Here is a 14,465-nt window from a genome sequence, read left to right on the forward strand (position 1 = left end):
TGTGTGTGTGTGTGTGTGTGTGTGTAAGTGAGAGTGTCTGTCTGCTTTGTACTCTTGATGGTTTAGTGTTTAACCCCTTCCTTGGTGTCTGTGTTTTGACTGTATATTTGGCCGAATTATTGATTTTATTTCATGCATTTGCAGAACATGCTTTGTAGTCAGACTAGTTCATATATGTGTGTCTGTGGGGGGGTGGGCGGAGTGTGTCGATTTTGCACTCTTGATATTTTAGAATGTCACCCCTTTATTGCTGTGCACTCTTTTTCTGCATCGTGAATGATTTGTAGATTGTACACGTAAAAAGTCTCTGTATTTTCATGTTTTTGCGTATTTCCCATTCATTTCCAATGGCGGTCATTTTTGATCACGAACAACTCAAGTGTGACTATTTTTTACCATTTAGCTTTTTCGAATCAAGTCCACGATTTTTTTGTTTGTGGTCACATAGTGACTGCCATAAAAGTCACCAAGTTTCGTACCATTCTGATGAAGTAGCGATTTTTAAAAATTCAAAACATTTTTATTCCGGTCTAAAATGACCGAACAGCACCAGAGGGTTAATGAGAGTATGACAACCAGAAAATGAACGTTGATGAATTACAATATAAATTCCGAATTCCATTGCCTATCCTCTCAGGATACAATAAGTGTTAGAAGTACCCCAGGCTCATTCTTTTAACATTTTTGTAGCGTAAACACCATCAAACAGATAAGAGCTTCGGATCTTCCAATGTTTCTCTATGGTGCTGAAACCTGAAGATGTCTGAGTTGCGGTCCCCCTGCAACTGACACTCAACTGCCATTGGCTCATCTGTGCTCAAGGGGAGGAGCTTACCGATAGGTAAATTGCGCAAAGGAGATTTTTGGATATTTATATCTTTATTTAAATAAAAATTCTCAGGATCAACACTTCCCGTGTTAAGGTAAACCTAGGGGTTCTTGCTTTCTCGCGTTTCTTTAAAATACCGGTCAATGTCTTTGATTTTTTTTGTAGTAGTCTAAGAAGAACTGCCATCCTTCTTGTAATTGTTCTTGCTCTAGTATCTAATATGTGTACCAATTTATCCTTATTAGAATGTAGAACCAAATTGAGCATAATTATTATTCAATTATTTCAAGTTTCTCAAAAATGCCATTCCACCTGCACATTCACATTATTTAACAATCAGTAAGCAATGTTGGAAATTACTGTAAAGTAAAAACAATTGGCAACTCATTAACTTGCAGGGTGTTTATTAGTGTCACTTGCATCACAGCAGTGGTAAAATTCAATTAAACTGTCAAAAAACAATCAATTACATGTAAATACAGCTCACATTTTTTTAAATGTAAAAAAATTATTCCTCATTTATATATTTCTGGTCCCTGGAAAAAATGTCCTTATCGATTCGAAAGTAAAGAGATCCATCTGGTTTGATGGGAACGCCGAAGGGGAGAGGCATACGCATTCTTGACAGTGTCATCTAGAGCAGGAGGAAGAAACTTAATTAGTTGCGTTTTTTATCTCTCTGTGAGAGTCATATTTTGAAGGAAAACAATTTCACCTCTGGAATCCTGGCAATGACATTCAAGGACCTCTGAGTTGGCAAGGCTGCAGTAAGTTCAATCTCTTTCTCACTGTTCTTTGCTCTTTCAAGCTGGAATCCCGCCCGGAGAGCTGCCATAGGGATGTGTTTGGACATTCTAATTGTGACAGGATACATAGAGAAGAGTAGATAATTAAACCAGTGCCATTTTCTACACTACACATTTGTTGTACTGTGCTGATGAACAATACTTTTTAGCATAGGTGGTGACAATAATCGGCAGCCTCTCCCATTCCAGCTCTAAACGCACAGCAGGGAATTTCCCCAGTACACCAGCCTCAGCTTTAGCAGTGACTGCATACTGTTGGCACTCTGGACCCCAAGCAACCTTGGCCTGAAAAACAGATTTATGCTTAATTATGCTTAAATCTGAGAAAATGTATTCCCTACAATTTTTTAATCACACTTCCAGTCTTACAATGACTTTGTGCTTGCTCAGCAAAACACCATCAGCACAGATCTTCTGGTTGTCCTTTTCATCAATGGAAGTAACAACAAGTTGCACTCTTCTAGTTGATTTGTCAAAGTAAGCAGCAAGTTGGTAGCCCAGCATCTTTTGGTCAGCTGTCACAGCACGGGCAATAACAGCAAAAATAGGTGGAACTCTATTTCCGAGGAACTTATCCTGTAAGCATAAACAATACAAATATGAAATACCATATTTTAATTGGAGTTTTGTGTTATTATGACCAAACAAATGACACTAATCGATTCACCTGTTTCTGGATACGCTCTAAACTAGCTCTGGCACTTCCACTGCTAACTCCCTTTGAGGCACCATGGGGTTCCAAGTACTGCAAGCAAAATAAGGTTATAAACATAAGTCTGATCATCTAAAGCAACTATATTGTTATCAATATTATTTTTGTAGTTACCCGATCTTTGTGGAATTTCCTGAAAGGCTCCATGATGGTGGCAGTCTGAAAATCCATATAAAATAACTCGGTGTAAATTAATATACATTCTTATGACACATACATTGGTGATTTAACCAACACATGACATTCCTTGTCCTCACCTCAGTCACACGAGAACTGGACATGGAGGAGCTTGAACTGCGGCTGATGATGCGGCTGCTGCTGCTGCTGCTGCTGCTGCTTCTGCTTTCAGAAGAGATGGTCCTGTTTCTATCTTCAGTCTCCAGGATTTCCTTCAGTTTCAACAGGAAAGCCTTTCCTTCTGGAGTCTCCTCATCAATGATTTGGATTTGCTTATTGAGAGAGTCAGCAGCTTTAGGACCAAACTGGACTTCAAGCTCCAGCCTTTCAACTGTAGGACCTTCCGCTACAGCCAAAACAACAGACCCTTAATTATAATTTTATCTGAAATCCTTGAGTTTCATTAATGTAATATTTTCTGTAAGTATACCTCTTGCCAATGTAGCACGGGCTGAGTGTTGTCCAATTATGTAGAACAGAGGAGCATGTCTGATAAAAGCAGCATTGCGAGAGCGCACCTCAACGCATCCCTTGATTTCAATGTATGGGACAGCAAGACAGAGAGTCTTGTGGAATGGAGCAGGAGCACTCACAGGAACCTTATCTGGATCCTCAGATGACTGGAAAGAAAAATCCAGTATTATAATGAGTCTTACAAAATGAAGCAAACGAATGCTCAGCATACTAACACGTGCATTGTGCGTGTGTTCAAAGTTTACCCAATAATCAGCAGATGTCTGGGAATTCTGCACAGCCAACTCGGGTACTAAAGGAACAGTCCTCTCAGCAGTGGGTGCTTCAATGTTTCTGACCACAGCAAGAGTCTCAAAGCTGTTGGAACAAGAAGAAGGTGACTTGCATTTCACTTTTCAGAAACAATATGAATTAATAATTGATTCAAAATGTTTGCCACATTGGCATCACTAAGATTTCATTACCTCACAGAAGCAATATGTTCAGGAACCTCAACAGGTAGAGCCTCCACCTTGTACTTGCCATTGAGAACGTCTGCTTTTACAACCACTTTTCCAGGAGCAATTGTACGGATCTTTCCTCTCATCATAACAGCAGCTTGGATCAAGGCAGTGTTCACTCCCATCACAGCAAAGGTCTGGAGAGCAATACTGAAATAAGAATAAGGGAGATTGTTTGTAAAGCGATTGTTGTGTGCATTATATCTCATCTCTATGAATGTAGCTGTAAAAGTGTACCTTGCTTTAGCTTCAGCTTGGAGTTGAACATCAGTCCGCATCAGCTGCTCAAGAGTCATAGTCTCACACTCCTCAGGTAGAGGATGTCTAATGGTGGCCTTAACTAGAAGGATGAATGGAACAACATCAACCGAAGTAATGACCCCCTCATATCAGAAGAAAGGATATACAATTCTAAGAAAAAACATACCATTGACACTAGCAGCAGCAACAGCAGCAGTGTACAAACTGAACTCCATGGGCAGACCAACTGCAGTTGGCAAGATACGACGCACTTCAGCTGCAAGCAGGGGTTTGGCATACTGCAAGGTAATTCCTTCCTGCAAAGCTTGAAGTGCCCCCTTCAACAGTTGACGTGCTTTGGGTCCAGTCACAATCTGGGGATAATGTTTATGAGAATCTTAATTCTAATTATGAGAATTATTTGTGAGACAGATCTAAAAAAAAATAAAATAAAGTAATGAAAGATAAACTACAACACAATACCGGTATAGCTTCTTCAATGATGGTCTTGTCAATGTTGACAAAAGCCACTTCTTGTCCAAGTAATTTGATGTAGGCTGAAGCCAGTGGTTGATCTTTTGGTAAGTCCTTCCAGTTTGTGAGCTTAAGGGGTAAAACATAGACAAAATGTGTATTATCATGTCATGTTTATAATATTGCTTATAAGTATAAAATTATACAGTACATTGGACATGAAAACGTACTGCTCTTAGGGTGCGCTTAATCTTTGTGATACGGTCAACACTTTCATCTGCAGCAGGAGATTTCAGAAGAGCCTCCTGGATTCCTTCAGTTCTCACACCAATCTATTTGAGAACATGAATTGAGCGAAGGCCAAAAACATTTTTAAACCATGAATCAGATTTTTAAAAAATGGTTTGCCCACCTCAAGAACATCAGCAGCAGCTCCAGCCAGATAAGCACGTGCTTTGGCTACAACAGCTCTGGGCAGGATGGTGGCACCATCATTGATCATGTAGGCACTGCCAGCAGCTCCAACCATAAGAGGAGCTGCACAGAGACATAGGTAAGAATACCATTGATGCAATCTTTTATACATTTTAATAAACACTCAACACATCATTTGTTAGCTTTCTAAAGAATTTTGCAACACTTACTATGATAAAAGTCCAGCTGAAGGGCTCTGCTGAAACGGAAGCTAAGTCTGTCTAGCTTGCAGCTCATGAGCTTGATGGCAACATTAGCTGCACCAGCACTGAAATAGACAACCCGTTATTACTTTCGGTTTGTGCTCATTTGGCATGGTAAAGTAAATTAAATAAAAATTATTTGTTTTTTCTTACACAGCTGCCATATCAGGAGCAGTCATTCTGGTCAAGGACTTGATGTGGGAATAAGCAAAGCTCACAACATGCATGTTAGTTTCAGTCTTCAAAGCACCAGCAAGACTGGAGACAAGAGCCACTGATGGTTTGGCCTCAAACAACACAATACAAGCAACCATGCGCACTTCTGGGTGAAGAGATCTATCCAATACAAGCTGCAGGGCCACTGGCTGAACCTGTGGAAAGAAACAAGGTCAGTTCATTATCGGAAGAAAATGTGCATAATCATATTTTATTCATTCCTTTGATGTCAGCCATTTACCAGTTTGGGCTCTTTCTTGGCAATGTTCCTCAGGGCCAAGATGGCATCAACCTGAACTCTAAGGGGCAGAGATGTAGCTGCAGTTTTCAGTCCAGGCAGGAGCTTCATGATGGGTTTAAGACTAGCAGGGTGACCAGCATTGCCCAGAACTTTAAGAGCCAAAGTGATTTTAGGAATGTTATTCTTAGAAATTGCCTCTGCAGCAATATCATGGATGGGCTGAGGAGATTGAGGCACACACAATTAGACAAATGTTAACAAGTAAGTGACTGGTAGAAAAGTAAGACTTAATGTGTTTACCCTGAGGAGCTCAGCAGAGCAAGTGGGAACTGCAACACAGTGCTTGGCAATCATGGAACCATATCCAAGCATTACAACTTCACGCAGAGCTGGGATTTTAGCGATTTTCTCATGCACAGCTAAACTCTATTCAGCAAGATAAAGAAAATATCTGTTTAAATTAGGCAAGATTTGAAGAACAACATTTTGAGTATAGTTAGATTTACTCACAGCTGTCAATTGGATGGTGTCCGAATCAGCAGTGACCATTTGCAGAGCAACCACAAGAACCTGAATGAACTCTGGAACCGTAAGTTCATCAGCTAGGAACTTCTCCTTGATGAATTTTAGAGTGACTAGTGTGCCAGCAGAAGGAAGAGCATCCAAGAGCCAGCGCCTACCAGAGTCATTGTTTAAAATATATACATAATTTTAAAAAAATCCTATTAATTTATTGCTTACAAATTGTACCTGTAAACTGGTTTGTCCTTGAACTGTGGCCAGATAGCCTTAATGTTCTCCATGGTGGAAACACGCAGGAGCTGGATGAGCTGAACAAACTTAAGTGGAGCATCCTCATGGACCATGTCCACACTGTTTGCAACAAGTTGCTTAAGGACCTCGATAATCTAGAGAGAGTAAGAGCTAGTCTCAGTTGATGTCTTCAGCATGGATCAAATGATTTGACTTGGAGATTGTTAAAGTAATACCTGGGCTGGTGCATCACGGATCTTCATTAGTTGAATGGGGGTCTGAAGAATCTCAGTTGCAAACTCATATCGCAGGGATCCACGAGCCATGTAATCAGCTTTGATTGGATCAACTGGGCTCTTTCCAATCTCAACAAAAGCCAAGGTTTGTCTGAAACAAATAATTATTTTTGAAACTTCAAGTTAATGAAATGTGTTGGGAATATTGTTAGTTCATATTTCTCACAGAGGATCAGTCATACTTTGCTTCCATCTGGGCAGCACCATGGATCTCATTGAAGGGTGAAAACTGATGCACTTCCTGAACTGTTGCCTCAGTGATCAGTACACCAGTGGAAGATGGTTTCACAATGTAATTGTAAGTTGCAGTTTCAATCAGACTATTGACCCTCTGTTGAGAGAAAGGAATGTGAAGAATTTAATATTAAAATTATATTGAGGAAATATTTCAATTCTTCCCAGTCTTGTTCATTACCTCTGTGCATTCATCACTCCTCTCAGTGTATGCCAAGCCAACATCCTTCATGATTCTCTCCTGGCAGTGGCTCAGATCCTTAGACTTGGTGACAGTAATGTGGTCGGCCTTTGGAGACTCACTGATGACATAGTGGGTCCTGCACACTCCCTGAACTCCAGCCTTGAAGGACAAGTCAAAAAATAAGATTGCAGAACTCAAAAAGGCTTTCTTAATGCCTTCATAAATGTATTTAGGATTACTTTCTCACCTCTTGCAGCTCATAGATGTTCTGGGTCTTCTTGAGGTTGAGCTGAAGGATGTTGAGGATACCTCTGTGGAAGTTCATGACTGTAGCGGAGACACTTGCAGGGGCATATACCTTTCCAACCACACCATTAGCATACTCAAACTTGATGGGAATCTGAAGCTGAGCAGCCAGTGCTGAGGTGAGCTTAGTGGCAGGAAGAAATGGATCCTTGGGCCAAATACCAGCATACTCGTGGATTAGAGGGTCCTTGAGCTGTAAGGGGACATTTTCCATTTAAATAAGGGCATTGTTGCTTTTAACATCCATTTTTGTTGTTGTTGTTGTTTTCTTGTGAAAATCTTACAATTTCTACAGTTCTTAATAATCATTACCTTCATCAGAAAGGTGTTCTCTGTCACAGCACTGAGGTGAACCTTGCTGTTGACTTTTATACCTGCTCTGGCCAGACCTTCTTGAGGAAGACCGCCCAAGAGTAGAGCCTCATAGTTGTACACATAGGTCTTATCACGGGCAAACTTAGGGACTGAAAAGGGTAGAGTATTTTTTTATTTAAGTCTGATGTTATGACCATTAATTTTAAGCAGTAATGCAGTGTAAGTCACCACTTACAAACTAATTTCCAAGTCATATTACTTACCAAGGTCGATCTGTTGACTTGCTGAAAAAAAAAAAGATAAAAAAAAAAAAAGGAATTTTCAAGAGGTTCTAAGAATTTTTCAAATAGGTACAAAGTGAGAAAATTAGAAAAATATATAGAAATATATTTTGACTTACCCACAAGGGCCACAGTCAGGACAAGCACAACAGCTCTCATGGCTAATGGTTTGTAAAGAACACCTCAGACAAACAGACCTTTTATAGTGGTTTCTTGCTGACCAAGTATTAAGTCTTTAATTATTAACAGATGTCTTTAAGTGCATATCAAATTGCACACAAGAGAAAACTTAAGTCAACTTATTTGAACATAAATATCAGTTAGAGGTTAGGTTAACCTGGCCTGACAGTGACATTCTTCATGCCAGTGTCCACAGTGAAATGCTGTTCTTTTGACTTTTATATTCAAATAAGAAATTCTTTTTCCAGTTCTGTCATACACATAAAACAATGCTGAAGCAACACAATTAGAGTTTTTTAATTTTTTATTAATCGAGTAAGGAATAATACAGAAAACTACATTTTTATTGTACTTTTTTTATACAAATAATATTTTTTGTTAACAGAGCTGGATTGAGGGCCAACCTACACCAGGGGTCTCCAACCTTTTTTACATCACGGACCGGAAAATATTCTAAAAATCGTGTTGTTTGCAGATAGACATATATATATATATATATATATATATATTATTATTATATGTATTATAAGAGCATGGTTCAGCGCATTGTATTGTGTTTTTTTCTTGTTTGTTTTTTTGGAGTCACAGATTGGATTATTTTTTCGAATAAGCAAGAAAAAATTACAATATTTAAAGCACAGAGAATGACGATGCCATGAAGGGTTTTTGACATAGGCTAATTTTATGTGTATACGCAACTCAGTATTTCCGTTGTCTGAAACACGTGTGTGCGAGAAAAGCGCGTGAGTAATGAATTGAGTTCTCTTTCATTTCTTCTTCTTGTAGTTTAAAATTGCTTAAACCTGTAAATTGGCAAATTCATCTGCGAATGCTGAACGGTAGGGTCTCTTCCGTATGTAGCAATATCGCTTGATCCGTTTTAACCCCTAATATATGACAGATCAGAGCAATTTTTCATTTACTTATTTAACATGAAATGGTCAAATTGCTACTCCATATCAATCGCATACAACGGAAATACAGAATAATTAGAACAATCATAAACGCACAGTACAGAGTGTCATATATTTCCCAGAACGTTCTTGCGACCTGGTAGAAATTCTTCCACGCCCCGGTAGTGGGTCACGACCCGGTGGTTGGGGACCTCTGATCTAAACTATCAGTTCCAGGTTAGGTTACCCTGGCCCTTAATCTCCAAAATTTTTAAAGTCCATATTAGTTTATTTATTTTAATGCAAGACTGCAATAACATTGGATGAACTTTGGAACTAGACGTGGCGTGATCTGTGGACAGTTTCATAATTGTTCAATCAAGTTGTGTTTAATAAAAATTCATTATTCAGTAACAGCAGTAGACTTCATTAACATTGAGCATGATGGCACCTCACACTTAAAAGCCCATAGTGAAAACATTCTTAATTTGATTTAAAGATGAAATCATATTTTCAGAGATCATAAATTATAACTTCTATCTTTTTTTGTCATCTAGTGAGATCAACTCAAATCAGCAAGGGCTGTACAGAACTTTCATCCAAAAAGAGAATGTTTTAATGTGTCAAAACAGTGTTTTGCTTTGTCTCATTACAAATAAAGAGATGAAAAACAGTTGGAAGCAAAAAGGAGTATTTAATGTTTTTTGTACTATTACAGCCTCACTATGTCCGTGTCATCTGTAGCTCTTGTATTGCTTGGGAGCAGAGATGCAACGTGCAGAAGCAGAAGGGGCTTGAAAGAAGTGCATTTGGCTCTAGATAAAAATATTAGATATATATTAAATTTTAATAAAAGAACACACACAAAAATTAAAAACACATGAAATGGTCTGCCCCTATAAGGAAACCATACATATGGTTACCAGACAAGACAACCAAATGAAACTTTAGTGAAAGTGCATGGCAGTAAACCACAGTTACAAAATCTCAAATCAAAGTCTGTTTGCTATTTGTTTTCATTTTTAATTTAGTAATTTTAACTTTTTATTGAGCAGTTTTAATGCTTTAAAGAACAATTTTACATTGTAATGTTCTACTAATAATTATAAATATACAGCTCCATGTTAAAATATATCTTAAACAATTTCATTAAATCTTTGGCACACTACATTAAATGCATTCAGTTGGAGCCTATATTTTTATTTATTTATTATTTAAGTTGCATTTTCTCTATACTTTTTTTTTTTTTTTTTGGACTGATAATAAAGTCAAATAATTGTATTTGTGAGAGTAAGTGGTAAATACTATCAATGTGTTCCTGTTGGTCAGTGTTAGAGGAACTCAGGCTTAGCCTGATAGCTAACCTGTGCCGGACCAGATTAGTTTCCCTGCGTATGTTGCCAGAGTGACTGAGCTTGAGCTACGGTAAATATGCTTTATGGACCAAATTAACTGACAATAAGTCAGACTCAGTGAAATAAGCCTGGCTTATTTGGTAAACTTGTTTTATGAAACAGGCCCCTGTTTACTCTGATACTGAAGACTGATTTGTTCATGTTCATGTACCTGCATGAACAAATGGTGCTTCAGCCTGCTAAAAGGGGGTGGAGCTGACTACTATATAAGTTTACACAAACTGTTTGATGAAGCTGAGAGGTGCTAGAAATTTATTTACACCACACAATTTCAAATGCATAAATCATTTTATAAAATTAATGTTTAGTAATGTTAACATATGAATAACAAATGTTGGGGAAAATGCAATGATTCTTTTATATATGAAACCAAACCACCAGTAGGTGGTGGCAAACGACCATTTTAATTAGTGAGTCATTTAGTCATTAATTCAACCGATTCGTTCAAGCGGCTGATTCATTCAGTAATTAGGCAAATGACTGTCTTTATTAAAGGGTTGATGAATCATTGGGCCTGTTTACACCTGGTAATTTCATGCGTTTTCGCTGATATGATATCTATCTGATTTGGGTCACATAGCAACTGCCATAAAAGTCACAGCGTTTCGTACCATTCTGATGAAGTAGCGATTTTTACAATTTTCAAACCTTTTTTTCGGTCTAAAATAACTGAACAACACAAGAGGGTTAATGGAGCCCTGTGGTGGTTCCCCAATGGTTTGCTTCGGCCATATACAAATTGTGAACTTTGTGTCTTCTTCCAATCTTTGTCATTATTTTATCTAATTTTATCTAAAAAAAGAAGATACACATTACAAAAACACATAATATACAAATTAAACAAAGTGTTTTATTTATACAGTAGGTGCATTTAGCAGTAGCATTCAAGAAATTAAATTAACATATATAAAAATAAAACACTATATACACATCATAAATTATACATTGATTCTTATTAAAGCAACTGTTTTAAAGTTCTTCAGTCAAGAGCAGCGAGTGGTTTTTCTCTTTGTGTTTTGTTGTTTTATTAACATTAAAGAAATAGTTTACCCGAAAATAAAAGTGCCATGAATGAATTTCTTTCTTCTGTTGAACATTAAAAGTTATTTTGAAGAATGTGGGTAACCAAACAGTTGCTGGTCCCCAGTGACTTCCATAGTATTTTTTTTCCTACTGTCAAAGCCAATTGGAACCAGCACATTCTTAAGCACATTCTTCAAAATAACTTATAAAAAAAGTTATTTTGGGGTGAACTACCCCTTTAATAACTAGTGACAGCATGTTTAGTACTATTTAGTCTGCTGTCACTTTAAAGGGTTACTCCACCCCAAAATGAAAATTCTGTCATTAATTACTCACCCTCATGTCGTTCTAAACCCGTAAGACCTCCGTTCATCTTCACAACCCAAATTAAGATATTTGTGATGCATTCTGACAGCTCTCTGACCCTCTCATAGACAGCAATGGAATTAACACGATCAACATCCAGAAACGTAGCAAGGAGATCGGTAAAATATTCCGTGTGACATCAACAGTAATTTTACGAAGCTATGAGAATAAGCTGTTTTCGTTCAAATCAAAGTGTAAATAAACAAAGAAAATATCCGTGTGGTGCGGCTGACACAGAACAGTGTATGCTGTTTGAGTTCAGTGGATATTCTCCAAAATGGCGCTACAGGAGGAGACAAATTGTTGAATAAAGTCATTATTTTTGTTTCCTTTTGCGTACAAAAAGTATTCTCGTAGCTTCGTAACCCTTTAAGAGCTGCATGCATCCATTTTTCTCTCAAGTGTTTACTTTTACTTTAAACATAACCAACTGTGTTTATGTGTAAACCTTGTGTTTTTGACAGTATTAACGTAATCAGACACAAAAGATAACTTAGTCCAGTAATCAGGCCCTGTTTAACAGGATTTTCAGTGAGCGCATACTTCAGGCGTACATGCTCAGAAAAAGCACATGCCAGAACAGCACACAAATGAAATGTTTAGGAGTCCTGAAAGCAAATGCAAATAATGTACTTTTGTGACTCTACCTTGAGTTATCATTTGATGTGAATGTATGTCACATTGTACAGTATGTTCAGATGGAGGGCCAGAACTGCATATGATAGAATATGCACTGTAGCAGACTGAGAAGACATTTAAATTATCCATGATCAAAAATTGTTATATTGCACACTTCTAGTTGGCGCTATTGTCCGTGACCATGGCAATTATATCTTGCCATAAAGAGACAATAGCTGTAAATTTATCTCCTCAGCGATGACATTATACGTGCATCTCCTAAGAAACTGTCTGCGATTATAGCTTTTTTGGTGATACAGAGTAGCAGGATCGAATCAGTGAACAGTAATTACCCCCCAAAAAACTTTCAATCTGAGCAGTCCACAGATCTGCAGTGACGGAGACATATTCCAGGCCAAGTTTTCTTCAGGTCATCTCCAGTTCCATAATATATATGCCTTGTCCAAAAAGCTTGCAAATGTTTTGCGATCTGGCAGCATGCCCTCTATCCATTTCCCTGTCACTAGGATTTTTCTGATGATAATACAAAATGTAGGTGCCTCCAAAGTGGACAGTGGCTGCATCTCCTTAACAATAAATAATGCAGCAACCAGTTTGAGTTCAGTCGAACTAATTGTTTTACTTGGTGGTGAACATGAACTGAAAACAGGCTTTTGTTGTTTAGCATGTGGCGGGGTGTCATTTTGTTCTCTCTCTTCCAACTCTATAATGCTGTGCTTTGCAGTTTTGTGTAGTGGTTCTGGTGCTTATTCACACAACCAACAAGGTGTGTGAAAGAAAGAACAGTTATTTTTGGACAGTGCCAGCAACAGTTGTGATGTCAATGGGACAGAACAAACAAAAGATGGAGGTAAAAAAGTAATGTTATTTTTTATTTATTTGTTTATTTTTTGCCAACATGGTTTGGCATTAAACAAAGCTAAAAGGTCACCGGTGTACACAAGTTCCTTTAAATACAAACAAGTACAAAATTCAAATGTGCAAACAACCAATAAAAAGATTAGATAGTATACTTTCCACCAATGACAAAATTTATCAAACAAATGATCACACATCAAACCAATAATCTACTATCACTCAACACTATAAAAAAATATGTTGGTTCATTTTTATGTTTTTTAATGTGAATATACAGTTGTATCAACAAACACACATATACTTGTAATGAACATATACAGAACACAACTATATTCAAGATCTTTGTAGAAATATATTGAAGAAAAAAAAAAACCTATGCAATACACACTTATATGGAAAACCTGATATTTATTTTAAAACCAGTTCTTCATTTATCCCAGTAGAAAACAAACTTTTTCAATAAAAATCCAAAATGCCTCTCTTCTTTTTCTAATTAGATCAGTATCACCTCCATATTTAGGAGAAAAATAATTTTCCCAATTTCTTTTTTTTTAACTGACCTTTAACCTTTTTTTAGGGATCTGTCATTTATAATTGACGTTATCCCATTTGGGTAAATTATTTTTGGCAAATTGTCTGAAACTTCACACACAATCAAATGCTTTTTCACTATCTGAAAAGAAGTGAAAAGGTCTTACTGTTTCAAAAAACATTTAAAATATTTTTTCTTGTGCTGCTTTATTTGATTTGGAAGTTGTGCGTGAAAATGTCTAAAACTTGACATAAATTCGGATGCAATTTCAAAAGCATTAAAACAACTTTTACATTGTTTTTCATCTTGGATTTCAAATCAATAATCGTAGTAAAAGTGAAAGTCAACAAGACTCTTCTTTTTTAGTGTATCCACACATAAGTAGATGTTGACTTGTGCAGTCATCATTGGAGCATCGCTGCCTGTCAGTATAGTAATGCCAATAGAAATTGGCATCTTTCCTGACCTCTGGTTATTGTATGGATCACATCTTTCAAACTGGCATACAATAATGTACCCAAATGCCTGACTTCCACAACAACCTATTCTTCATCACTGCCCTCACCCTCATTGCTTCTATCCTCCTTGGTCCTCAACAACTTGTTTTATTTCAACAACCTGATTTTCGGATGCACTCATATCACTACCATCAATACTTTCTGAAATAAGTACAGATTTGTCTCTCCATCTTACAAAAAATCTTACAAAAATGAACCTAAAACACATGAATAAAGGCTATTATACTGCCCACCAATGCTGGTCAATAGTGCCACAAAATATGCATCACATAATAGGACTTTGTCAGTTATGCATGAGTTGTTGTTTTTATAAAAGTGCATTAAAA

At 37.3% G+C, this 14,465-nt stretch overlaps 1 protein-coding gene across 1 annotated transcript; it reads right to left on the reverse strand.

Annotated features, from left to right (window-relative positions):
* Positions 1-1,337: 1,337 nt before the first annotated feature.
* On the reverse strand, positions 1,338-7,874 carry LOC306867303 (vitellogenin-like; the record flags this gene model as incomplete). The annotated part of the gene is made up of 28 exons (XM_079412906.1): positions 1,338-1,463; positions 1,545-1,683; positions 1,778-1,920; positions 2,005-2,211; positions 2,303-2,380; positions 2,462-2,506; positions 2,605-2,870; positions 2,955-3,144; positions 3,244-3,355; positions 3,463-3,648; positions 3,736-3,838; positions 3,926-4,112; positions 4,222-4,341; positions 4,443-4,544; positions 4,625-4,749; positions 4,857-4,954; positions 5,043-5,260; positions 5,347-5,565; positions 5,647-5,772; positions 5,857-6,022; positions 6,097-6,254; positions 6,336-6,486; positions 6,578-6,726; positions 6,811-6,972; positions 7,061-7,312; positions 7,432-7,583; positions 7,698-7,718; positions 7,835-7,874. 28 exons carry the CDS (start codon positions 7,872-7,874, stop codon positions 1,338-1,340), a joined length of 4,041 nt encoding a protein of 1,346 aa, XP_079269032.1.
* Between the last annotated feature and the right edge of the window lie 6,591 nt (positions 7,875-14,465).

The sequence above is a fragment of the Barbus barbus genome (genome assembly GCF_936440315.1).
Source record: "Barbus barbus genome assembly, chromosome: 49".
Lineage (NCBI taxonomy): Eukaryota > Metazoa > Chordata > Actinopteri > Cypriniformes > Cyprinidae > Barbus > Barbus barbus.